General features: G+C 42.2%; 1 protein-coding gene across 1 annotated transcript in view; it reads right to left on the bottom strand.

The window, feature by feature from the left end:
- The window catches only part of PLEKHA2 (pleckstrin homology domain containing A2), a 662,181-nt gene that overhangs the window by 182,129 nt on the left and 452,993 nt on the right, over positions 1 to 27,059 (bottom strand). Inside the window, exons 5-7 of the mRNA XM_078666480.1 lie at positions 21,766 to 21,814; positions 10,960 to 11,057; positions 7,243 to 7,368 (exon numbers count right to left, since the gene is read on the bottom strand). Coding sequence (XP_078522606.1) covers positions 7,243 to 7,368; positions 10,960 to 11,057; positions 21,766 to 21,814 — 273 coding nt within the window. The remainder of the gene's footprint in view (positions 1 to 7,242; positions 7,369 to 10,959; positions 11,058 to 21,765; positions 21,815 to 27,059) is intronic.

Raw genomic sequence — 27,059 nt, 5'->3', positions numbered from 1 at the left:
CTGTGCTCCAAAAAAAAGATTTCCAGAAAAAAGCCAAAATAGTGCACTAAAGCAAGGAAGCTGTAGCTACAGCCTAATGAAAATTGTAATTGATGCCAATGCCCATTCTCCGGGTCTATTGCTCTAAGCAGTAGCATACTTTAGTGGCCCAGTCTCTGTGAATGACTTTCAGACATCGCAGCCTACGTGTGGGCAGTACCGGATAAGTGACATCTCTACAAAACAAAGTGAATATTGACGCGAATAGACTGAAAACAAAGCAACCCACTTCCGACCCCACACCCACACAGTGAAGCATGCTATCCGTGCGGATAAGTGGATCAGCGCCCTCAAATGGGGCTAGTCCGCGCTACACCAATGCTATAATACGATGAATTTAGTAGCAAAAAATATATCACAGTGGAGCAAGATACCTTCCTCCAGAAAACAACCTACCAACTTTGCCCTGTAGGACACCAAACATAACACTCCTATCAGTGCTTAATTTGAGCCAGTGGTTGTTGGTGGTGTCCACTGGCACTCATTTATGGGGACAAGCACTTTTTTACCCTCATCAAACATTTTCGGAGAGCAAGAGGGGGAAGAGCACACAAAGGGGGAAGTAGGAGGAAGAGAAAGATGGAAAACCGTCAAAGGGCGATGGGAGGATAAATGTACAGGAAGTGCCTGGTGGCGCTATATACAACTTTATAACTTCCTACAAAGTTATCACTCATATAGATGTGCCAATTGAAAAGTCAGCGGCCTCCCAGTCTCCCCCCACCCCCACGGGAAACAGCAACTACAACGCAGCCGTTTCCACACATAACATTAACCACACATGCATTACAACGCATGCGTGGGTAACACGAATAGCCTTTACTACGCATACCTTTACTATGAGATACGTAGTAATGGCATGTGTGGTAAAGGCTAAAATTAAAAAAGGGGGTTTGGGGGTCTCCCCCCCCAAAAAAAATGCATGCGAAAAGAAAAGGGGGTTTGGGGGTCTCCCCCCAAAAAAACACACCTGATAAAGTACTGATCATGGAGTCAATCGGGAGTCAATCGACGATGTTAGAGGAAACCGAAAGACACTTCCGTTTCCTCTTTACAATGTGCAACGTCAACAAGGAAGATCATGGAGAAGAGACGACAGACGAGATGACGTGGAGAGGTAAGGGGAATTTTAGATTTAAAAAAATGCAGGGGTCCGATTTCAGGATTAAGGGCAGGGGAGGGGTATTTGTAAGAAGGGTTTAGGGGTGGGAGAATAACCTTTACCAAGAGAATGCCCTTACCATGCATGAATTTACAACGAAAATCGTTGTAAAAATATGTGTGGTAAAGGAATATTCGTGGTAAAGGTTGTGCGTGGGAATGGCATTTGCATTGTAATGCATGCTTGGTAAAGGCATACGTTGCAACGGAATGCGTTGTAACATCATACAACCCACCCCCACTCGTACCTGCGGGCATTGTGGTGGCAGACGCAGGGCTGCAATGGGGCTGCCATGGGGCCGCCAGGGGCTGCAAGGACCGCCAAGGGCGGCCAGAGGTCAAGCTACGCTACTGTCTCTAAGGATGGGTTCTGCCTCTTAGTCTCCCGTTCCCACTACACCCACTCGTCTCCTCTTCCCTTCCATTCCTTTTAGCCCATTACTTTCTCCCACTAGTACTGCCCTCCTTCTACATCCCTCCCACTATTATCTAATGAACATATACATTTTCTACGACAACATATTTCCGTTAAAAGTATGTTTTTTATTTTAATATTTCTCCATTATTGAGTTTCTTCACCCTCATTTCCTCAGGCTGACTTTCTTCATTAGGGATATTCATCACTATGATAGATTTCTATGTAGCAAGAAGTTCCCTGGAAGTCACCGACGAGAGCCACCATGCCCTTTGTGGAGTAGGACTCTTGATGGGGCGGACAGCCGGTGAACAAATCTTAACATTGGTGAGATCCTGTCATGCCTTGAGCTTCCCAAAAGAAGAGGGTCAGTCACATGTTTAACAAGTTGGAGAAGATGACTGAGCTTCTCGGCAGACAGGTAAATTAAGTTTTCCATAATCCACTCTGGACTAAACCAAGAGCTTTACTACAGGTATATATATATATATATATATATATATATATATATATGTTATGGATAAACAGAAGGAGCTTATTGAGGAACCTGAACTGACCAGAACATCCAAAAACACATTGTCCACCTGACCACATTGACCACCTGAGGCAAGTGGTAGACTGGTGTCTAGTCAATTACTTAGATTGTGTACATCTTTGGACAGGGAAGAGACTGGATTCATTGTTTCTGACAAGAATATATTAGCTAGAATAAAGGGACTTGTGGGGTAAGCAGCACTTCAGTCATGTATGGATTCAGTTTAAGAAAATTGGCAGACATCCACCAATGGTTAACGTTAAGGCAAGACAGTTGGTCAAGGTATCTGATTCCTGTTTTCATGAGGTGCCACCAGGTGGGTAGGACAGGCGTAATTGGATTTGGATATTGTCTACATACATATAAAAAAAAGCCATTCGAAGATGTAGACAGTATAGTGTGCATGTATGGATGAAACAGAAAGAGGAAAAGAATTGACCCTAGCGTGCACTACAATTTAAATGGTTGGCTGTAGATTGAAAAGGGAGTAGTGAGATAGTTTACGTGGTTACTTAGAGAAAAGAAGTGATCCGTTTTATGATTTGTTTGCCAAATCCTGAGTTGCATATAGCACCAATTAAGTTGTTTTGGTATATTGAGTTGAAGGCCACGGAAATATCTAGGAGGACTAGAGCGCTGACATCACCTTTGCCCTATAGTCAGCAGAGGTCATCCAATACAGATAGAATCACTAAATTGATGCTCTGTCCTGACTGAAACCTGGCTCAGAAAGTATCCAGAAGGTTATTCTATTTGGCAAAATTTGGAAGCTGATTAAAAACCAGTTCTTCCAGAAGCTTGCCAAGAAATGGCAAGAGGGAGTTGTAGTGAAAGTTGTTAGGAATGTGTGACCTACTTGAAAGTAATTGTGTGAAAGCTTCTACGTATGGCTTAATTGGAGGTAATTGTCAAGAGAGTTTGGCAATGGCTGTTTTCCAAGCCTTTGGGAAAATACCTTGCATTAATGAAGAGATTAAGGAGCTAAATTAATTAAATAATTCATTAACTTAGCCAGGCATAGATCTTATTGGGAACCAGTGGGGAGACGGTATAAAGGTAGGCTTCTGTAAGTGGTGAAAACGTATTAGGTGAACAGTATCCCTGAAATCAATTCCATCTTTAGTTCTACTCACCCTCTCTCTTTACCACATATCTTTTTAGGAAGCTTGTCCCCTATTTGGGTAGGTTGTAATTCTAATAGTAAGATCATAGATGTATTATTGGCAGTGGCCTTTCAACAAATCACCAAAAATTGGAAAGACTTTACTAAATTATCTTATCAGGCATGGTGGTATGCTGTTTGTTACAATCACAGACTGGACACGTCATTTCTATACCCATTACACATGGCAACGAAACGTCTACATCTGTGGTCACCTATCACGACGTTCATTGATATGAGCGCCAGACATTCTATGCCTCATACTCCTCGCCAACAAGAAGTACCTAAACCTCCGTGACTTCCCTCATATTGTTCTTATATAGTTTATTCTAATTGTATTTTATATTGCAACCTTTTGTATCTCATCTAAGTTTCCTTTCTAAACCGATATTCCATATATTATTGTTCTCGTATTTGTAAATGTTATAGCTGACTGTATTTTACTTAGGTTTCTCTTCTTTATTTATCCTCCATTGATATTTTATACGTAACTCTTTTTGCTTGTTATTATCCTGTTTTCTATATTACTGTTTTACTTCATCTTAATAAAATTATTTTGAACTTAAAAGGTGAACAGTAGCCGGAGTGTCAGTTTGAACTGTGTGGAAATTGTTGGGAGTAGGCATTGTCCTGGCCTTCTTGTTATCAGACACGGTTTGTATCTTGTCAGCAAAGAATGGAGTGATGTTCTCATGAGGCTGCAAGGAGTGTTGCAGGTCAGTGAAAAAAAGCCAGTTTAAGGTGATTGTAACTCCCACATAATATGAAAACGTTTTTTGGACAGACTGGGAGCTTGTTTAGTGCAATCTGAAATGTATTTTTTAACTTCGCTGATCCTGCGGGTTTGTAAAGGTTATTACCACAGCAGTCTGAGAAGGCCTTTTTCCTATACTGCAATTTCTTGCCAGCAAATCTTTCTCCTGCACATCTGTAAATTGAGGGTTCCTAATCCTTGAAAGTGGTTGCATCAACTTAGGTGTTAAAATTGTGTTTCTGGGTCGACACTGGCATGAGTATATCTAAACCACATTAAAGAGCATTGTTGAACCATTGGAGTAGATGATCCAACCTACTTCTTTACTCGGTGTGTTAAGGTTAGATCGAGCTTTTATCAGTACTGGGGCTCCCGCCTGAAGGTGAAACTGTTGAGGGTATGGGAAGGAGGGGAATCTGATGCGAGATGGGGTTTCTTAGATAGAGGAAGAGTGATGTGGAAAGGGGATACCAAAGTGATCAGTCCAAATAAATTGAACGGGCTTTACAACATGGACGATACTAATATTAGTAAATGGCATCTCATAGATATCCAACCTCACGGGTCAGCTTAGCACCCTGCAGCTGTAGACTGAAAACATGTAAGTCATCCATTGAACTTCAGGGCAGCCTTCTGGCATCTCCAGCCACAGATTAAAGCCCCTAGTAGTGATTCTATTTTGCAATGCTAGAGTGGAAATATCATTTAGCAGTACACATAAACTAACCAGTGTTCAGCTGAGAGGAACATGAGATTTTCCACTAAACGTGCACAAGCTGGTGCTTCAAAATCACAGTTGATTAGAATGGGTTGAGTCAAAACCTCTAAAACATATGATGGACCAAAGCCACTCAGCCGTCGACCTTACTATGTCTATCGTTCTTACAAACTTTGAGGTCTGGGGTAGACCTATTTTAGATAACAACGTTACCATACGAAACAGTAGATCAATCTTAAACTGGACGAAGAGGTCATAAATCTGGAGTTTGCGTTTCATGGCAGATCTGGCCAAGTTCTTTCACGTCATTGTTTTTCGCATAGGAGTAAGAGGCGACCTTGCACAAGGGGTTCAAGTGAAGAAGGTTTTCAGCTTTTAAGGTCTGTACAATATTAAGCTGCAGCAGGGTCAGGGTTGGAAATGAAGATTGACCTAGCACGCATTGTTGTTGTAGATTTAGTGATGAAATGGACAGTGTTGCTTCTGGGTGGCGGTGTCTGGGCAAGATTGGCCACAGATGGGGTTGCCTTTTATGTGATGGGGTTTTTGTGGCAAATGCTGCCACATCATCAGGAAAATAAATGAGCGACTAGACCTCTAAAATCCAATGATGGCTGCAGTCAAAAAAATAGGACTGCGATCCTTCACCTTGCGTATAAATTCAACAACCCCTAAAGTATTGGCACATCAACATTCTGTCTTTAAACTTGTCTGGAGAGATATGAAAAATGAAGCTTGGTGCACCCATCAATAAACGCAAAAATAGCACTGGTGGAGCTGCCATCTGGATATATAAATGGGTAAGCAAAGGCGCTATACCAGCATGAAATGTGATGGAGGACAAATGAGCAAGGACCAGTCTGGTCCATTTAATTTTTCATGACTCCTTTCAACGTCAAACAATAGTCCATTAAAGGTCTCACCCTAGATTAGTGGTACAAAGTGCTAAGGAAATACAGGGTAAACCCAACCATTTTCCACCCTGGTGAGTGATAATGCAGAGTTTCCACTTCCTCTAGTGGATGGAAGGACCCGAAGATGCATGTTTTACTGGTGGTCTTCTGCAAAATACCTTGTAAAGCATTGATTTCCTACTACCGGCTATGACTGCTTAACAGACACATGCAAACACAAAAATACACACACCACACATGAGTTGCAAAGGCCTTTTGAACAACAGCCAGGATGACAATGGCTCATCGAAACAGTGCTATCCTCTGTCGTGGAAACAGTAGAAATGCGGTACAAATCTCATATCTGACTGACCTAGGGCGAGGAGAAAGATATTGCTCACAACTTTTTATACAGTCGTGTGGCAAGGATACAAATCAAACCACAGCCCAGGTGCCATTGGATTCTCATGATACATGTATTTTACTGTTCAATTGAGAATATCCATAGATGATGAGACCCATAAACCTGCAGTTTCATGATGATTGTCCACTATGGAAGGAGGGAGACCGGGGAAGGTAGCCCCCGACGGGCGAGTAGTGTGAGCATTAATCCACATAGGTAGCTTGGATTGAAACCGTTAATACAAAGATTATGTGTTGATTTCTGTGTTGATTTTGGTTGGGGATTTAATTATGGTTATTACTAAGGTATGAAGTAATGTATAATAGACATTGTGTTTATGGATAATTAACCACCTTATTAATCTACTCTTGCAATGCAGCAAAGTCAATTACCAGCCTTGTTTAAGGAAGGTAGTAAGAGGAAATTCCTCAAAAAAGAGGCAAGAGTCTCAGACCACATCTCCAATGGTAAAACTTCCTTCTTTAGTGCATCACCACTACTGGACATCCTATTGACACAGTTAGCTGCAGCAGTCTGGTCTACCAAAGACCAGAGTTAACTTCTCGGACTGTTGCCCAAGCAGCATCCCAGTTTTCGAGAGAGTGGTCCACTTCCATGACTGGTGGAGTTAACCCCTCGAGAGATATCTATGAAAAACTGGCAGACTTTCAGAAGGGTGTAAGTATAATGTCTCTAACTTGCAGACATATAAACCCAGCAGGACAGGCAGACGACTGTGTGTGAATTGGCTGTGTAATCCCACTTTGGCAGATATGTTTAGTACTTGTATTTATTTTCTGGCAGCATTGCTACACATTGTGGTTTTTCGATTAATGTGATACGCCACAAAGTGGCTCCTTCCTTGGCCCATACAACAACTTTAGATGAGAAACCTTAACCACCTGGCAGAAGACCAGAGTGGATATTTAATATTTGACTTAAGAGATGATGCAAAGCTGGCAACATGTAACATGGAAATTCTGCTGACAAAACTAGAAATCAGACTGAATGTGTTTTTATGCATCACCACTTGTTATAAATGGAAGGAAGTCTGAAAATACTTATATCCCCGGATAAGCCTCACATCACGCAGTGTTCTAACACAACATCCAACATGTAGTCAAACTGACTATTTTTTTCCAGTTATAAACGTTTGTCGTACCGGATTGATGGGAGTTTGCACCACAACCCCTCCAATGATCTCAGTCTTGTAAGCTATTTGTTGTTTTTTTTCTTGGGGAACATCGCAAGTTACTTCGGGCAATGGCAAACTTCCCCCTTTTGGTACCTGAAAAACAAAGAAACTGAGCATGAGAACTCAAAATGTCCTTTGACACCTATTTTATTAGGATGTAAATTAGAGGCAATGAACTGGATTTGTATAGCGGCCTTTACAAAATAGAATTTCTCAAGATGCTCGAAGTAATAACCTAAAATAGACAATAGAAGCTGAATCTTACCTATACAAATGTTCTCCCTTCATGAAAAAGAGTTTACATCATGAGTGGGCTGGGTACTTTACTACTGTGATGCAGACCGAGAATGCTGGAAGCAATATATCCATCCATCCATCCATCCATCCATCCATCCATCCATCCATCCATCCATCCAGTGGCGTAGCAAGGAGTGGGTGAAGGGTGGGGGCATGAGTTTCGCTCTTAGCTTCGACCATTGCAGCAAGGAAAGGAATTGCCAGCACCCCCACCCCGTCTTACATGCGGCCGTGGGCAACAAGCTCTGGGGCCGCCACAGGTGGCAAAAGGCCTTGCTGCGCCTCTCTATCTATCTATTCATCTGTATATCTATCTATTTATCTATCTATCTATCTATCTACACACAAAACAATATGCTCAATTTAACCTACCGGTCATGTAATGCTGCCCACCCTTTCTTGTGGTATGAAGCCATTTCCCACAAACCAATCCTATATTTTTTCCTGTTTTGGCCTCTTAATTTTAGAATATCTATAATACCGGGCTAGCACTGCCTTTTCGCAATACCAGGACTTAAACTGTGCATGCAGCTTGCCTGCTACTACACCCTGGCTGTACATGATATAAGTAACAAGAGAAATGTTGGGCAATTTTTGTGACTGACTTGGGGTTCACAGGAAGAAGCCTGGGGTTGCATTGTAAACTATTAGTTTAAGTTCCCCTGCACAAGCAATTACTTTTTCTCCCCTTCTTTTATACTAGGGTGGCCTTATTGTTGTGTTTTACAAACTGCTGTAATCTTTTTTCAATTTCTATGATTTGCTTCTTTAATATTGCAATAGCTTTGCTGACAATGAATGTATACATTGAAGAAAAACAACATGGATAGCCATGACCATAACCAAAACAAATGGGTTTTCACGAGTTCTGAAAACCCCTAATAAACTTCTCAGTGCGAAAAGCGTAACATCATTGTCCCACGTTATTGGTCCTTCGATGTACAAATGACCTCCCCGAGATGCCAAACCTACCTCTGAAGACGGTGGTGCAGACCTGATGAGCAGTGACTACAATTAATGATAGTTTTTATAAATGGCACCACACAAAAAATGCCACATACTGGACACTCAAGGAATTTATGCACAGGGAAAAGAACTTCATATCCAACTAAAGGAGTTATGTGCCAGAATACTGAGGTCATAAATATCGACCTACAAAAATATGAACTGCTGAATATTGATTAGAACAGCATTAAAAAAGTCATTATATATAGTTATGTATTGATGTATTATTATGACATTTAAGGTACTTTCTCAACCTACCAACTAGTGAGATCTACACACTTCATTTTCTAATACTTAATGCTAGATAATGAATAAGAACCATGGGCCTGATTCACAGAACTAACTTAAGACAAAATCTTAAACTTACTACGATTTTGGTATTCACAGAAGGCACTTACTCATTTTGGTATTCACAGAAGGCAAAATGAGTAAGTGCCTTCTGTGAATACCAAAATGAGTAAATGGTAGTAAGTTTAGGACTTTGTCTTAAGTTAGTTCTGTGAATCAGGCCCATTGTGCCTGCAGCAATGTCGGGCTCTGTTTTAGCTGTCTCTGTAGCCAGACTGAAGTTGGGTCTTCAATATAGACAGATGGCCTTCACAGGCAAACTGTTAATCTGGTTTGACCTAGCTCAGTGTGGGGTGCAATGGGGGGGTCACACAAATCCACTACTAGGCCTTGGGCTCTGCCCTCACAGCTATGACATGAGGGCAGGTCCTTCATAAGGCTTTGCCAGTATGACCAGGCAGTAGACATGCACAGCCTGTGCACTATTGGCCTACAGAATAAATGCCTAAATCAGGCCTGACACTCAAGATTCCTGAGTGCAAGTCCGAACAAGAATAAGAAAAGTGATGGTGCAAATCTGAATGAGCACTAAGGATACTGTGCGATGAGGTGTATTTAAAATTTAACTAATGATTATGGAATAACATGCAGATGCAATTAATAAGTGATGCTGCAAATGCCTTAAAGATTACTGAGTGATGGGGCAAATCTGACATAAACCGAGCATTTCTGGATTAGACTGTAATTGTTGCACAGACATAATGCTGACAATCCTTTATATACATTGTGGCCATTCTTGTACAATGGTACCCAGCCCTGTTGTACGAATTGCAGTAATTTTTGGCATTTTTGCAACACTGCTACTACTGCCTTAGGACACATCCTGTAAGACTGGTGCGCAGTGACGGCCAGTGCAGGTAGGAGCTGTAGGGCGGGAGGGGGGGGGACCAGACGACGACGAGGGAAAATATATATATCTATTTTTTTTTTAAACACTTACCTTATGCTCGTCGGTGATGCGGCGAGCACAACCTAAGCAGTTTTCTTTTTTTTCCCCCGTCTTAGTCTGTCCACTTCCCTCCCCATGCCCCCACCGCTCTTACCTGCACCAGCCGTCACTGCTGGTGTAACCTGTCTACATCCATCCTTGCACTCATTTATTAATCCATTCATGATCTCACCAGCTTTCCTGGGCATTCATCAAGGCAATCACGGCCATTGATTCATTTTTAACTCATTCACCTATATTCATTCATTCACTTTGTCAGTTGCTGATTCATTCATCAGTACCCTCACGGATCCATCCAACCATTGACCCATTATCACATTCACCCATTAATGAATTCACAACACCCCATTCAATGAAGAATCACGTGATAAACAGCAAGAGCATAACATTTTGGGCCTCATTTATGAGAAATGACGCATCGCTGCGTGAAAGCAGCGATGCGTCACTTCTCAGTGCACACCCCTTGCAACATACATTATGGGTCATATTTAATGTATGACGCAACATGTCGCAAGGAGTTACAGATACGTCAGTATTTCTGACGTATCTGTAAGCGCAAAAGTGACGCATTGCTGGAGTGTGTCACAAAAGTGACGCAATTCCAGTAATGCTTCCTTTCACATGGGGCAAGCCCCATGTGAAAGGGCTTGCGTCAGTCTTACGCCTTCTGTGGGGCAGGCGCAAGATTTTGACGCAACATTGTCCTAGAAGTGACTCAGTGAAATCTCATAGATTTCACTGCATCACTTCTACGAAGCTTTTTGCAGGGAAACGCTCCCCCTGCATACATTATATCTGACGGAGGTATAATGTAGTGCAGGGGTTTACAAAGTGACGCATCTGCTTAGATGCGTCGCTTTGTAAATAGAGCGCAACAGGAGGCATGTTTTACGTCGCTGATGCGTCACAAAAAGTGACGCATCGGAAGCGCAAAACTGATGCAAGGCCTCATAAATGAGGCCCTTTATGTTTATAAATTTGAAGTTCTAGGGACAACAAACAATACTTCCTGTGTAGTATGGGTATCACATACAATGAATCAATTCTCATTGGGAACACACGACTGGACTGGACATAGCATGTACCGTAATTCTGCTGGCTCTGTTCAGCGCTTCCACCCATTCCTGAAGATCCTTCTGGTCACTAGCTTGCAGGAAGTACCTCTGGGATAAAGCATTGATAACTGGAACAGAAACAATGGAATAGTACACAATTTTCAGCATCATAATAAATGTGAAATTACACAGTGTGGTAAATATTCATTCTTTCTCTCCTGCATCCTTTCCATGCTTAGTTACTTATACTATCCTTGCAATGTTCTTTTCTTTCTCCATTCGTAAGAAATGTTTTGAATGGTAAACGTGACCCACATGGGCAATGGCGCTCGTATTTTTAATCACGAGAAAATAAAGAGTGGTTTACACAGATGTCTATCAGCGAGTTGCATGTCACTGCCACAAGAGGGCGCTTGAAGTACAGCACTTCTATAATCCAACTAGTGTAGCCAATCATGTGCTGGAAAGATGAAAGTGCCACACGTTCCTGAGGCATCCTCATTGACATGATAAAAGTGAAAGGGCGTCGCGAGACGGCAGGGAGGGGTGGCACTGGGGTACGGAAGCCACCGAGGCTCAATAAATGCAACAGAGGCACTTGACCAATGACTTTCTGCTGCCCTGTGCACTGTCAGACACAACTGACACAGTAGGGACCATGAGGAGTTAAAAGAGCAGCTTCAGTTTCCACCCTATTTGTAAATGGTACAACAGAAAGGATTTCTTGAATATTTGTTTATATCGTTGTTCTATGTAATCACTTAACATAAAGAATTCATCAACGTTTCAAATTCATCCTTTAAAAATGTATCTTTCTTATTGTTTTTCTATTTAAAGTTCAACCTTTACACCCAAAGAGGACAAACACCATGAAACATTTGTCTTGCATTTTTGCAATCTCTAATCTTAGTGGTAGGAAGCCATCCTGCCCCCATTCTATCCACGTTTTCAACCATTTTGTTAGTAATGTTCTAATATACTTAGGACCCGATTCACGAAGGGACTTATGTGTAGTAAAGTTACGAGTGCGGAGTCTGCGCCACGAAACAACTGTTTTTGCTGAGCAATGAATCTCAATGGAGACATATAAAGATATCGTGATGAAAACACACAGCAGAAATATTGAAACAGAAAAGTACATAACATTGGACCATAAACGCTCCACAATCTCTGCTCTCCCTCCCAATATGTTTGCTCTCTCTGATAGCCTATTTGCTCTCTTCCTAGTCTCTCAGTTCTTCCCTAAATTTCAGCTCTCCCAATAACTGTCCCGCTCTAACCACAGACTGCCTTCTGGCACTAACGACTGGCAGGGAAAAAGGGTGGAGGAAGGGGGGAAGCTGAGGTGGCGGGGGGGACAAAATAAGAAGAAATACCACTTACTGCTTTAGCCGGCCATCTCTCCTGCTTCTCTGGTGAGTCCGGGAACCAGGAAGCACCCAGTCTCCCCAAAGCCAATCACAATGCTGCAATGCAGAGTTATGATTGCTCCCTTAAGCTGATCACAATGCTCCGATGAAACGTTGTGATTGGTTCCCCTAAGCTAATCACAACACTGCAATGCAGAGTTGTGATTGATCTGAGCACCGATCTGGGGCCTGGGCATGTTCCACACCAGGCTGTAATGCAGCATGCGTTGAGAACATGCTAAGTATGCATGACTGTTTGGCCGGTCCCAGACGGCCAGCCAAGCAGTCATGAGTCAATTGTGTGCACAAACCACACCTCCCCCTGTGCCTCCAGCCCAGCCCGAACCTGCGAAAAATAAAATAACTATGTTATTATAATTTTATTTTTCCTGCTCAAAGAGCAGTGGGGAGACGTTTAGGAGAGAACCCACCCCTGCCTTCTGGGCCTCTGAGCCTGTCCCATCGCACCCCTAGCCTCTCAGTACTCTTGCATTTCCAGCCTCTCGGTTCTCCTCACCAGCTTCTCCTCTATCACAATCAGCCTCTCCCTAGTCGGTCTGCTCTCCCTCCCAGTCTCCCCAGTCCCCCCTTATGTCCCCTTTCACCCACCTCTGCTCGTTCTCCACACCAGCCTCAGCTCTCCCATCACTCTGTCTGCTCAACCATCTGGGCTCTCCACCCTCCCTGTTGTTCTGCTCTCTACAAAGTCTCCTTGCCATTGTCGCTGCTCTAACTGCCAATATTTTACTCTCTCTCTCACTCTGCCCACTCTCACCCCTGCTGCTCTTATCTGTGCACTCTCACTACAGCTTCTTCCCTGCACCTCTCTGCTCTTCCTTCAAGTCTCTCCAGCTTTCCCCCTCTGCCTCTTTTCTCACCCTCGTCTATCTGCGTTCTCCCCAATCTCTCAGGTCTCTCCAATGTGCCCACTCAAGCTATTGCCAAACCCACCTGTCTGCGCTCTCTTCCGTTCGACACTCTGCTTTCCCTCCTAGTCTCTGAACTCTCCTAACCTGGACAGTGCTTAATTTCAGCTAGTGCTTTCCGGTGCTGGCACAGCACCTAATTGTCACCGCTGGCACCTATGACAGTCTGCCACATGGTGGTGTTTGTCTAATTTAGAGAAGAGCACAACAACAGTAGTTTATTAATTCAATACAGGTTAAAAATAACTAATACCTGCTGCCCGAGCCATTCTTATGACTTTGGGAGCCCGATATTGTCTGAAGTGTCAAACTGGTAGGAGTGTGATGGGTAGTAGTTGAGTTGGTATTATCATTGGGAGCGCTGCATGGGCAATGGGTGGTGCAACCTGCAGTGACCTCCAGACGAGGGCCCTGGCACGTCAAATGAAAAAAAAAATTGAGCACTGCCTAACCAGCCTCTGACTCTCACTACTGCTATCACACACTTGTTCTCGCTCTCCTCCTGCATCCCTTGGTCTCTGCTCTGCTCTCAATGCAATCTGTGAGAAGCAGGCCAGGTGACTCCCCCTGCTGGTCACCTGACTCGACCTGGCTTCTGAGGACTTCAAATGTTCATTCCTCTAATAGATACTGGAGGCTGCTCTAGTTCACATTAGAGGAATGAAAATTCGGTGTAGGATTTATCCTCTGACCAACTGAATAATACATTATTATCCCTGCAATTTAGACAGCTACCAATTAAACAGCAAACAGCAAATATGATTTACTTCTAGGCTGGTAACCAGGTGAATAAACACTTTCAATCTGTATAGCATGTGCACTAATGTGAATCATGCTTGCATCAAAAAAGGGGTAATAACTAGATGTGGGTGTTTGCTTGTCTTCTCTAAACACCATCTGTGCATGTACCCTTCACTCCTTTGTACACTAAAGCATCTACTCGCAAAAGCATTATTGAGTATGGGAAGTTGCAATGAAGTAGTCGAACTACCCATATTCGCAACAATTATACATCAAACTACAGTCTGAGATGTCTCACTCAGCCTCACCTAACCCTTCTGTCCAGAGATCTCCATTTCAGTTGTAAATGTGGAAATGTGGGAATGACAAGAGGGGAGTAGATAGAAAATGGAGAAACACACTCACAAAGGAGTAAGACAATTGCTATTCACAAAAGCTACACCAACATCTACTACAGTATTACTACAATGGTGGCTGGGAATACTACTAATAAAACACCACATAGAAAAAGCAATACATTGTAACTAATCATTTTGAATGAATATCAATGGGGGGCATTTACAGAGCCTGATGCCGCCGTGAGGTGAACGGCACCAGGCGAACCTACTGCTTTTCCTGCGCCCGGACTACCGGTCCCAGCAGCCCTGGAGAGGGCGTGTCACACCATCCCACGCCCGGATGCACCATAAGAGTACCGAGCGCCGAGCGCTCGTGGGGGCATTTACAGAGCCTGACGCCGCCGTGAGGTGAACGGCACCAGGCGAACCTACTGCTTTTCCTGCGCCCAGACTACCGGTCCCAGCAGCCCCGGAGAGGGCGTGTCACACCATCCCGCGCCCGGAGGCGCCATAAGAGTACCGAGTGCCTCCCGCCTCGCGGGACACGCGTGGGCGGCGCCGGGAGAAGCCCGGGACAGTCTGCGACAGTCCGCGACTAGTAGAGGCTGGGCTGGGCCACGGCCTTTTGAACCCGCAGTTCAGGATACCCTGCTGAACAGTGAGTGTTTAACCCTTCAGTCTGATCATGACTAAACTGCGTTCATCCAAATTGCCAACCCCCGCTGGTACTATAGAAAACTATATGGTGAAAGTTGTATCCAAGATTAACTCTGATCGCCGCATGTCGCTGGGTCGTGCCAGTCCACCTGCCTCACCAATAAGTGGCGTCGCTCCTCCAGAGCTAACCGACCCAGTCCCAGAGGGGTCTTCTGGTGCTCAGCTGGGAGGGGATCTAGTTACAATTGCCCTAACACAACCCAATTCTGAAGAACCTAACAACTCCCTGCCCTCCACACTGCTAGATACAACCCAAACACTACCAACTACATCTCCGGTTTCTTCGCCAGCACCCTCTCAAGTGTCCTCCTCTGCTCGTAGAATGGTCAGGGCTTGTAGAAGGACACAGAATAAACGTGTAGTGTACCACAGAGCAAAAAAGGTGGATACCACTGCTGACAAATCAAAGTCTACTGCTGACATTCATAAAGAGCACGATACAGACATTTTGACTATAGATCAATTTGATTCCCTGGTAAACATGTTTACGCTTAAACTGGAAGTGATGATCAGGCCATTGGTAGAAAAAGTGGAATCGGTCTCTCTAGAAGTTTCTAGATTAAGCACACTCCTGACCCCTCACATAGTAGCACCGCAAAATCTGGGTGCGATTAGTAAAACTCACAAGGGCCTTGCTGCCCCAAGTAAAGGGGAAGGGGCTAAACTAGACCAGGTTGCCAAGGAGGTGTCTAAACTGGAGGTCCTCCTATCCACTCACCTATCCTCCACAAAAACAGTAAGGTCCACCAGGCCAGATGAGATGGTGAAGGAGGTAAGAGCTAACACAGGTCGCGGGGTGAGTAAAACCTCGGTCCCTGCTGTAATTAGTGACCAGCCTCCCATTAAGACACCTGTTACTCACCCTACATTACGAGTCAACACACAGGTTGACACCACAGGAGAACCTACTGGGTGGAGGGATGGAAAGCAAAAACCTATAGTCAATCTCCCACCCGATTGTGCACCTTACATAGTTGTGCTGACTAACGTCCCAGGAATAGATCCACATCTACATGATGCTAGAGGTGAAAACAGTGATTCTTTAAATCATAAAGTAATAGCCTGGTTAAGCAAATATTGCGGCTTTCCTGTTGCCTATTGTAATGACATTATATCGACACGAAGAGTGGGCTGGATAGGCAACTCAAAAAAGCTTAGCAGGGGAGACTGTGTTATCGTAAATTTTAGGCACCCTCAGCACGTTGCAACCGTTTTGCTGAGGGCAGCCTCCTTGCCATCGACAGATAATTCTGTATGTGCCCGTACTCTGGTTTTTTTTTTTATAACCATCTAAATGATACCATGAAACCACAAGTTGCTACCATTACCCATTAACATCTCCCTTTGTGCAAAGCACAGCGCCACACGCCTACTCTGGCTATCACAACCCAATACCTAAAGAGTCTTACTGTTATAATCTATGTAGACCAAATTTTCCACCTGAGCAAATCTTGCCACTGTTCAACCGGTTTTCTCCTTTAACATCTTTGGAGGAAAATGATTGACTGGCAAACAATCAACAGATCCAAGCACAACCATGTAGAATAATGACCTGGAACATTGCTGGATTAAGGGGTAAAATGGGGAATGAAATCTGGATTGACTACTTAAAAACTTTTGACATTGTGGCCTTACAGGAAACATGGGACCAATTGAATTGTTTCTCGCTTGACGGATATGTACATTTCTTTATCCCTGCCATAGGTAGTCGGGCGGGAAGATCTAAAGGTGGTCTATTAACTCTGTTTAAAACAGAGTTAAATGGAAAGTTAACTCAGCTTGACTCAGGATGTAGCAAGTGTTTAATCGTGGAAATGAATACCCCAGATTCTACTAGTATTTTATTTGTAAACTTTTATAATGCTACTGTAAATGATAGCACCAGACTTAATCTGGACCAATTAGATACATTTTTGTCAGTCTATACAACTATGTCAACTTGCTTTGAGATAATTCTCTTAGGTGACTTCAATATACACCCGTGTAATTACCCATGTGCCAATTCAGCAGAAGAGGGTCCTCCATGTTCTGCAGTAGCGCATTTCGAACACACAAAAAGGGGGGAGGCTCTTGAAGAATTCCTGGCAGCGTGGAACCTGTACGAATCAAGCTGCAGGGGGGTGATTTGATTGTCTCTACTTTTAAAGGTATAGGTAATGGTACAGTTATTGATTTCATTTGTATGTCTTGTTATATTTTAGGAAAGGTATTAAAGTACAGAACAGAAACCTCAGTCTTTAGTGACCATAATCCAGTCTTACTGGAGGTTCTATCTAGGGGTTTTTTATCATTTAAAACAGCGTCACAAAAGGGTGGTCAGGAAGTGATCCCGACAGATCAGGGTCGCAGATTAAAATGGGCAAACATAAACCCAGAGGCCGTTACACAGGATGTATTGAATAAGGTGGATGACGATGTAGCGATGTGTTTAAACTCTCAGGCTGCTACTGAGCAAGTGATTAGTTCATTTGACAGTATTTGCAAACAGATCAATCAGAGCCTAACGGTGGTTAAAGGCCGCCCACAAAACCGGGCTAAGAGATGGTTTGATCGCTCTTGTTCAAAGGCACATGCTGACCTGTTAAAGGCCCTAAAGTCTGATCCAAAAGATCGTGCATTAGTATCCGAGCTAAGAGCAACCTATAAAAAGGCCATACAAAGCAGAAAAAACGTGCTAAAAGATAATGCTTGGTCACAGTTACTAGATCCAGAAGTCTTAAAAAATAGTTCTCAATTCTGGAAATTAGTAAATCAACCCCTATTCGCTCCGGTAGAGAATAGCGCCCTTGAATCCAATGTCGCTGACGAGGCTTGGATTATGCACTTTAGTAATATTTACTCTAGTACCACTCCTCAAGAGTCATTATATATGATAAAGAGAGAGTTGAGGGTTATTATGTTACTTTCGAAGTCACCGAAGTAGAAAGGGCAATAGACGAAACGCAGAAAAATAAGGCACCTGGCCCCGACGGGGTTCCCGCAGATATTTTTAAGTGCGACTCAAAATTATGGTCAAAAATCCTGAGCAAGGTCTTCAATGTATTAAATTACAGGAACATTCCATCATCCTGGAAAGAGTCTATCATCGTCCCAGTATTTAAGAAGGGGGATCGGTCAGACCCAGCGTGTTACCGCCCAATCTCTCTAATAGATTCATCTGTCAAAATCCTGGGGCGGGTCATCCTGCGCAAATTGCAGAATTGGCTCGATGAGAAAGGGATTTTATCAAATGTCCAATATGGATTCCGATCCAAAAGAAGCACATTAGATCAGTGTCTCAACTTACAACTGTTAGTGGACAAATACACTGTTGCCAGGGAGGGGTCCTTATATTTAGGTTTTATGGACCTTTCCTCGGCCTTTGACCTTGTGAATCGCTCAAAGCTCTGGCAGATTCTAATTGACCTAGGCCTTGATCCAAATTTGGTAAACTTCCTGGCGGATTTACACTCTGGCCTGCGGGCCTCCGTTAGGGTAAATACAGAGGGGCGTTGTTCTAGCCACTTTCAGTCAGAAAGGGGGGTCAGGCAGGGGTGTATCATGGCCCCTCTCCTATTCACGATTTATATAAACGCTCTTGAACCGGTGCTTAAGGAGGTGATGGCAGATATACCACATGCAGGAGAACTGGGCATACCGGTTCTCCTGTATGCGGACGACGCTGTCCTTCTATCGCGAACTGGGGTGGGGCTTCAACGCTTGTTGGATGCATTTGGAGTTTTTATGAACTCATTAGACCTTAAAATTAATGTAAAAAAATCCCAAATAATGATAACAGGGAAAGGTTCTCGAAAGAAAAACTTGAAAACCTTCTTCTGTGGCAGAGAGGAACTAAGCAGAGTACCCACATTCCCGTACCTAGGTATTATCTTTGAGGAGAGGTGGAATTGGGGCACACAGATTAAAGCAAGAAACACTGCCTTCGCAAGATCCTCTATGGCCATTATGGCCTTTAGCAAAAAGCTCGGGGGAAGGCCCGTAGAAGCCCTGTTAAATATTTATAAAGCAAAGTGTTTGGCGGTAGCGACATATGGTTGCTCACTATGGGGATACGGTGCTACGGACTGCTTGCAAATTACTGAAAATAAATTCATGAGAACAATTTTATCAGTACCGCAGTCAACCCCCTCTTTTTCAGTGCACTCGGAGCTGGGCGTCGGTTTTATTACGGATTTACTAAAGGTAGCGCCGTTAATAACCTGGCTCCATACTCAAGGACTGTCTCCACTTAGATAACGCAAACAAAATTAAGTGGTTATCTTACGTTAAACAAGGTTTTCAGAATATCGGAAGACCTGAGCTCTTTTTTGAGCCTGAAAATATAACCGCAAAGGATGTAGCTTTAACAAAGGTGGCAATGCTACAGAGGTTGTCTTTGTGCAGAGAAGAGAAGGAACTCAGAAAAACAACCGTTAGATCCAATTTTATGATTTCTAATCCCCCAGGTCCTGAGCCCTATCTGGTTTTAGTCAACAGACCTTATCACAGATTTATTTTAACGCGTTGCCGTTTAAATTTGATTTACCTGAATTTAGGGCAACTAACAGCATTATGTACCTCCGATCAAGCGCCCCCGTGTTCCTGTGACAATTTCTCAAAGCAGGACACAATGCATTTTTTAATGTTTTGTGGCCATTATATGGCTGTAAGGAGGAAGTTTCTTGTTCCCATCCTCAAGGAAGCAGGGTTTATTCAGGTGAGGCCTGCTCTCCTATATTTGCAACTATTAAGCAGTCCCAGGGTTATCTCTCATGTTGCAAGCTTTTTGGTGGGGGCTGTCAGGGAGAGAAAAAAGATAATGAAACTTCACACCTGACCGTATTTTTATAACTCCTGCTCATGCTATTTTGTATAGTACTTACTCTGTATATGTATCGACCTTTTTTAATACTTTTAACATTTTTCTAATACTTTTAATATTTATGAAACTTTGTGAACTTTTTAAGAATGTAACTGTAACTTATATATTGATCAACACTGTCTTTTTATGATATTGAATTATCGAATAAAGTACTTTGACTGACTGACTGGTAAAATTATTTTTGCACATTTTTTTCTTATTGTAAATGTTTTTTAATTATATAATTTGTAATTATTTTAAATAGGAAACATTTGCTAGAATACATTATAAAATTGTTATGTCCGTTATTTTAGTTAGTAACTTTTGTGTTCGTTATATTTTTTATGATATAAACATAATATAATATACTTTTTATGACCAAGCTCCAAACACATTCAACACACCTGTTACTACAAGAGTGTGTGGGGGAGAACTATTTCTAAAAAATAAAATCTAATAAAAATATTTTATTTGAAATGTAATTTTATCAAAACAAAAATAATTAAAAAAATATTGTTGAAGTAATGCAATACATATGTAGCACCCAGACTTCACATACTTTTGACACACCTAATACTGCAGAGAGGGATGGGTTTTAACAGGCATGTCTTATTTACATCCATAAACACCTGCAAGTCATTGCAACATATGCAGTTCATTAAGGTTCTATGGAGGTAAACTATATAGCTCCCTTGTCTGTCTCCTCCTCAGTGTAGTTTCTCTTTATTGTAAGTGGGGTAGGATGAATCTTAGAGTCATATTTACAAGGAGCTAGCGCCACTGCAGTGTAATTTTTTTTTACACAGCAGCAGCGCAATCAGTGCTCCACACTGCTCCATATTTACAAACTGATGCATCGGGCCCAATGCGTCAGTTTGTAGAGGTCTGCGTCACATTATACCTGCATCAGGTATAATTTATGCAGGGAAGGCATTCCCACGTTAAAAGCCACGTGGAACGGATACAGTGAAATTTACAACTTTTCACTGCGTCAATCTATGGCTTGACTGCATTAAAATCCCTATGCCTTCTCAAACCAGGCATATGGATTGACGCAGGCCTTTTAACATGGGAATCACGTCTGTGTTCTGACACATGCTGGAGTTGCGTCAGTCGTACGAACATTTCCAGCAATGTGCCACTTTAGCGCCAAAAGATTTGTTAGGATTTGTGATCCATTCATGGCGTTGTTAGGGTACTTAGCAGGCACAAGAAATCTGACTTAATCAATGCTGATGCTTCGGTTCTTGTAAATATGCCCCTTAGATTCCAGTGCCTCTATGCTGCTTTCTTTTTAGTAAGGTAGTCATACGGCGAGATGAGTTAGGCAAGGGTGTTAGTTCGAATTTTTTATTTGTTCATGGGTAATGTAAGCGAGTTGTATGAGTTATGGGGCAGGTGTGTGGTGTTTCCCTAAACCCTTCCATTCGGAGTTCTCTGGACCCTGTGGTACAGAAGTACACAAATAGGCATAACATTCCTTTAGGAAACTTACAGTCAAAATTTCAGGAGAAGGAGGCTCCAGCCCCTCTTGATGTGGCGTACACCCCTAAGCCTAAACCTAGGTGAACATTTCTGCACAGGAGTGATGAATACCATCTGCGAGGAGATCTCTTCCTGGATGTAGGTGTAAATCTCTGTGTGCAGAGATATCTGCATAGAAATGTCTGTTTATCAATATGCCCCTCACACTTTAAAGTTCCAAACAACAATATTAGTGCAGAAAATAGATACAATGCCATGTTTCCTTTATTAAACCTATAATACGCAAATGTAGGCACATTAGCCATGCAAAGGGATTTGATTGGTGCATCATATAAACATTTATAAACACACATGTGCCATGTGACATGGGGTTTACTTACCAAAGCAAAACGGCGCTTTTGGTTTCTGTTTTGCAGTAGCAACACCAACCTAAGGGAAAATAATCACAGCTTCAGAAATAATGCTGAAACCAAGTTAACAAAAATTGGAAATTGTCATTGAATATACATTTCTGTAGATCCTAATATGCTCCTCCCATCCCAAAAAGTGGCTTTCACTGAGTAACTGTGGTTCTGTGATCTTCTTGAAATAAGAGCTTTTGATACGTGCTAGTCTTTTGAGTCAACTCACAAGGTCCTAAAGAAGTGGGAAGGAACTTATGTGGATGACTAATGCAGATTTCACTGCTTACACACATATGTAACTTGCTGTACAGGGGTATTATTACACAACCCCATCCACAGACGAAAACAACACCACAATAGCCCCAGAGTATTAAACATCTCCCAAATTCACGGTTCCCTGGGTTTGTGACCCCAACTTCCCATCCAATTGTCAAATCTCAATGAAAATATTTCAATGTCAGCAAACAAGGGGAAAAGAGAGACAGTGGAAAATAAAATACATTGTACGCCTCAAGGATTAGAACAAGGAGTAAATATTCCCTATAACCATCACTGTTATAATGTCAATACTAAAATAAGAGTTGCTAACTGGGCAGAAACCCTTCAAATCCATTGAATAAACTATCTGCTGACTTTAGAGATTAATTAAACAATATCAAAGCTTTTATTTGTGCAACGAAAAATCTCCTATTCCTGGTTATGCAAGGTCAAACCAGGTCTTACACCAAATTACAAATAGATTTATTTTAAAAATACACCAGGATAGATGGTGCTGGGAAATTAGACGGCGGGGTGGGAGGTCAAAACACTGTGTGCCATTAAATATATTTTCTGTGCAAGGTGAATCCAAAATAAGTGAACATATTGAGAGGTATTGGATACCCAACACTTATCGTGTGTTCAGTGTAGAAGACAAAAAGACGATCGGATTTTGCCTGATCTGCTGTTTTTTTCAAATACAACTTGTATTCTATGAAGTCATGGGAAAAGTGACTGAAGGAAATTGCATGTGTCTTTGTAAATTTGTCAAATATCTGAAAGGACTTTTACATGAATTTCCATGCCCTTTTCATGATGATTTAGCCTGATGTTATACTTAAACTCTGAGAGCATAGAGTGCTCATTTTTTAGGGATCTCCACAATTTCCTAAAACATAACCAAGAGCCTTAGAGGTGCCTGAAAAATACTTCATTGTGCTCTGAATTATATTTGATATAAAAGAGGGACACAGTTGAAGGAAAAATTGATGTGGTGAAGAATAACATTCGAATGATGTTAATCTGACTAATAAGGGTTAACATGCAGAACGTCAACAGCGAAATCCTAATTGAATGGAATCAAAATGTTTCCCAACATTTTTGAGAAATCCGCCAGAAAGGTTAGATGAACATTGAGTATCCAGAAATTAGATTTTGTTTGCAGTGTTTACATTGCACTTTCCAAGATTACCAGGTGCTCGAAAGGTAAGATTTCAATTCCAGTAGGATTCCGAAAGATTAGAGGAATAGAAGATCCGGTCATTGTCAATAGTGTCAAGTCTTTGAATTGATCAACTTGATAAAAATTGCATATTGTGATAAAATCTCAGCTTGTCAATAGTGTGGGTGGAAGACATATGAGCCGGGCATCACAAAATATTCTGAAATATTTAATAAAATGGCTGCTGGGATGGGAATGTCCCGTGGATAACTCTCAGTGCATGCATCCCAAGCTCAGGGAGCAGACCTCTGCTTTTTTTGTTTACTCTTTTTCTTTTGCCTCAGTGCATACAGCAATAATATGTGTGCACTGAGGGCTCAAATGTATAATGGACTGCGAACCACAATAGGCTTTGTGGTATGGAGAGGAAAACCATGTGCTCCCTCCGTAACGGTAGGATAGGCCTTTTTTCCTGTAACCTGTGCATGGAGTGGAACGAGGACGGAGTCTATAAACAAACGGCAGAGAAGGGAAATGGGGAACAATAAACCAGATAGTTTACAACTCTGTGAATTGTAAGAAAATACCCAAAGTACCTAATGAGAAACCTACTGCAAATGCCAAGAAATAATGTGAAAGATAAGTGTACTTGGGATCTTACTTTTGCAGGACAGTAACCATCACCCACCCAGAGGTGGCATGCTTCATCATAGGATACCTCCTAACACTGGTGACAGCTGCCACCAGTGTGGGCTATGATCCTAAAACTCAGGGGAGCTCTTGCGGATATTTAAAAAGGTATCTATTTTATGATACAGAGGTGCAGTGGGTTACCCCAGCTGGGTGAAGATGGTGGTGGGTAATAGAAGCTTTCCACCTCTAGTACAGAGATGTAGGGTGAGCTAAAAATACCTAATGATGGATCATAGGCTTTATTGGCGTACTCGTTCGAAATATATCTAAACAAGACTAAGGGGAATAATTCAACCCTCATTAATGTTGGACATATTTCAGGCCAAAAAGTACAAAGTGTACGTGGGACGGCTGACTATGAACACAGTGGAATCCATTTTGGAAAGCGAGCAATGTATATTGCCTCATGTTGAATAACCAGTTTTAAGGCCATCTCTGTGTATTCCTAAGCCCATGTGATACACCAGTTTATAGGGTGTGGGAGGACAGTAGACAGTTGTTCCCTTTGAAAGGCACAAATTGCCTTTGCCCATATCCTGCTCTTTTATTCCTCTTGAGGGGTTACCCCCTTCAGGTTGATAGAGTGAATAGCTCTCTTTCTTTGGTGTCCTTGTTTTGGGTTGTTTTGAGCCATAGATGCCATGTCCCACCACTTCTAACTAATGACACTCAAAGGCAGATTGTGATTGCTCCCTGTAGAGGGATTAAGCAAAAAAAGATATAGAACCAGTTGAAGCCATCTACAGAACTGTGCTCGTTGAACCCACAAATTATTTCTGGAAACATAGTGCAAAAATGTAGCAGATCATGTAGTCCTCCATTAGTCTCCAAACTCACAGGCTTATGGAGCTGCTCCTCCCTACAAGTCATACCGGGGGTTGGCTTTTATCTCCTTTTGGAAGTTTTTTTTGGTTCTGTGACTGCTGCTACTGGACTGCAACCATTTACAGACTCATTGTGACTGCCCCGTAACCCCAGATAGGTGTTTGGAAGAAGGCGGGACAAAGAGTGTGAAGAAACTGCAACTCGGTTGCTGCAGCACTGGTATTCCCTCCTCAAACTGACTACTTCCCACACCGATCAAAGTAATTGATTTAAACACATCAAACGGTTGTTTAGCCTCCTCAATAGAGATAAGGGCATAGCTGGCAAAAGAGAACTCAAGGTCACAACCTAAAGTCATAGGCAGAGACAAAAACAGAATTAATCAAAATACTGTAAAGCATTACCTTTCTATTCCCCTTAGTTGTTAGCATATTCCTGATATTGTAGCAGATTTATTGGTGTAGGGTTATGTTGTAAAAAGAAAAAAATACTTTTGTCTTTTTCAAGATATAGCACTGGCTGTTACAAAGTTCTCCCATAGTACTAGTAATATTAGTAGTAGTAAAAGTTTATTTCGGAAAATTAATTCCATAAAACTTATAAATAGTAAGACAACATTAACATACAGTTTTTAAAATAGGTATTACAAAGTAAAAGTCTCGTCATCATATTCCATACCTCATAAGAATAGTTGATAAAATATTAAACAATTTTCATGCCACGGCAAGGATAACAAAGGTTTCATCATGTGAAAAATAGCAACCAGTAACACGAAACCACTATCTCCTTATCTAAAATTTAAGTCCATTCATTTTCCTTATAAGCCCTAATATAAATTGGAAACTGGCAAACAGCAGAGACAGTATAAATGGATGTGTCGCCCCCAGGATTCTAAATGCCTCCAAGTATCTCCAAATACCATGATACTTGCACAATGGCGTCATCCATTTCCATCTATGCTTTATGTATGCTGGACAGAAGAATAGCACATGGTGTATGGTTTCATTTGCTGACAGGGAGCACATAGTGCAGACAGACGATTGGGGGGTGCTCCTGACTGAAATCCTTTGTGCAATGAATGCCCCTGCTTCAAGTGTAACATATCGAAATTTTAGATACAAAGATTTTGCTAATTGTTGGAGCAGAAGATCAAGAAAGTTTTCATAAGTGGGACAGTCCTTGGTTAGCAAGAATTGATTTGTCAGCCTACCAAGGGTGGAACAACTGAAAAGACTAATATGAATACACTCCCAATAGTGATTTTTTAGCTGAAGCTTAGAATTAGATCACAAGGAGGCAAGGTCGAACCAAAATGATCTTTGCAACTAATGACAGGCAAGTTTGAACCACAGGAAGGTGAGGCCCTTATCGAGGGTCAACAATTTCTCAACTGCCCTCGAATACGGTCTCAGCTGCTCAATGTTCCAGATTCTCACCCAATATAGAAGGGGTCTAAGACTAGCTACCTCTCCCAATTGTTTTTAAGTCAATGTCATAAAATAGTGGTATTAAAGGACTGCTCGTGGGAAGATGGAGTAGTGACAAACTTATTTGCGCTTGAGGTGAGTCAGTATTGGCATGCCCCCAAATTTCGGCCCCATATGAGGCTGCGGATTGGGCGTTCAGCTTGTATAGCTCTAGGGCCAGGAGTAAGGCCCTCAAAGCTGTTACCTGAAACCTTCTGTATATTGCTGAGGCTTGGTGTTGGATCACAGCTCATCTCTTCTCTATGTGTGGCATCCATGCTAAACTGCTATCAAGCATTATGCCCAGATACTCAAATCTGGAAACACAACCAGGTTTTTCGTTAGCCAGGGACACGGCGTCTCAAAGTAACTTATTGGACTGCTTGCTTCACTAGCTGGAGAGTCAAGTACTACAGAGGTGTACTTGGTACTCAGTTTTTGGCTCACATAATAGGTCATTTCCAGGACATCAGAGGCAAACAACCCAATTCCCTCAAGTGTGGTCCAGCTATCCCTCTGTGCACTGTGGCTCCAGAACCAGTTCCAACAAGCGCTGTCAAATAGGACACCAATCAGCCCTTGGAGCATCATAGGTAGCCAGAAGTGCACTTAAAATATATATATATAGTCCATGTTGATTCAAACTTCTTACATGAATTTATATTAATTGAAATTAAACCTTTTTTTCTTTGTGAACTCTTGTGGCAGTGAGTGTAAGAGGGTCTGACAAATCTAAGTAAATGTTATTTATTTATTTATTTAACATTTTCTCCAGCACAACTGCACCACAATTGTATCAGGAAGCTTTACGTGGAATCATAGAAAACTGAAACAGACTGAAACACAACAGGGATACCAGTAAAAAG

This window comes from Lissotriton helveticus, chromosome 11, assembly GCF_964261635.1.
Source record: "Lissotriton helveticus chromosome 11, aLisHel1.1, whole genome shotgun sequence".
Classification (NCBI taxonomy): Eukaryota; Metazoa; Chordata; class Amphibia; order Caudata; family Salamandridae; genus Lissotriton; species Lissotriton helveticus.
The sequence above is the reverse complement of the archived record's forward strand: the minus strand, read 5'-3'. Positions and strand labels throughout refer to the sequence as shown.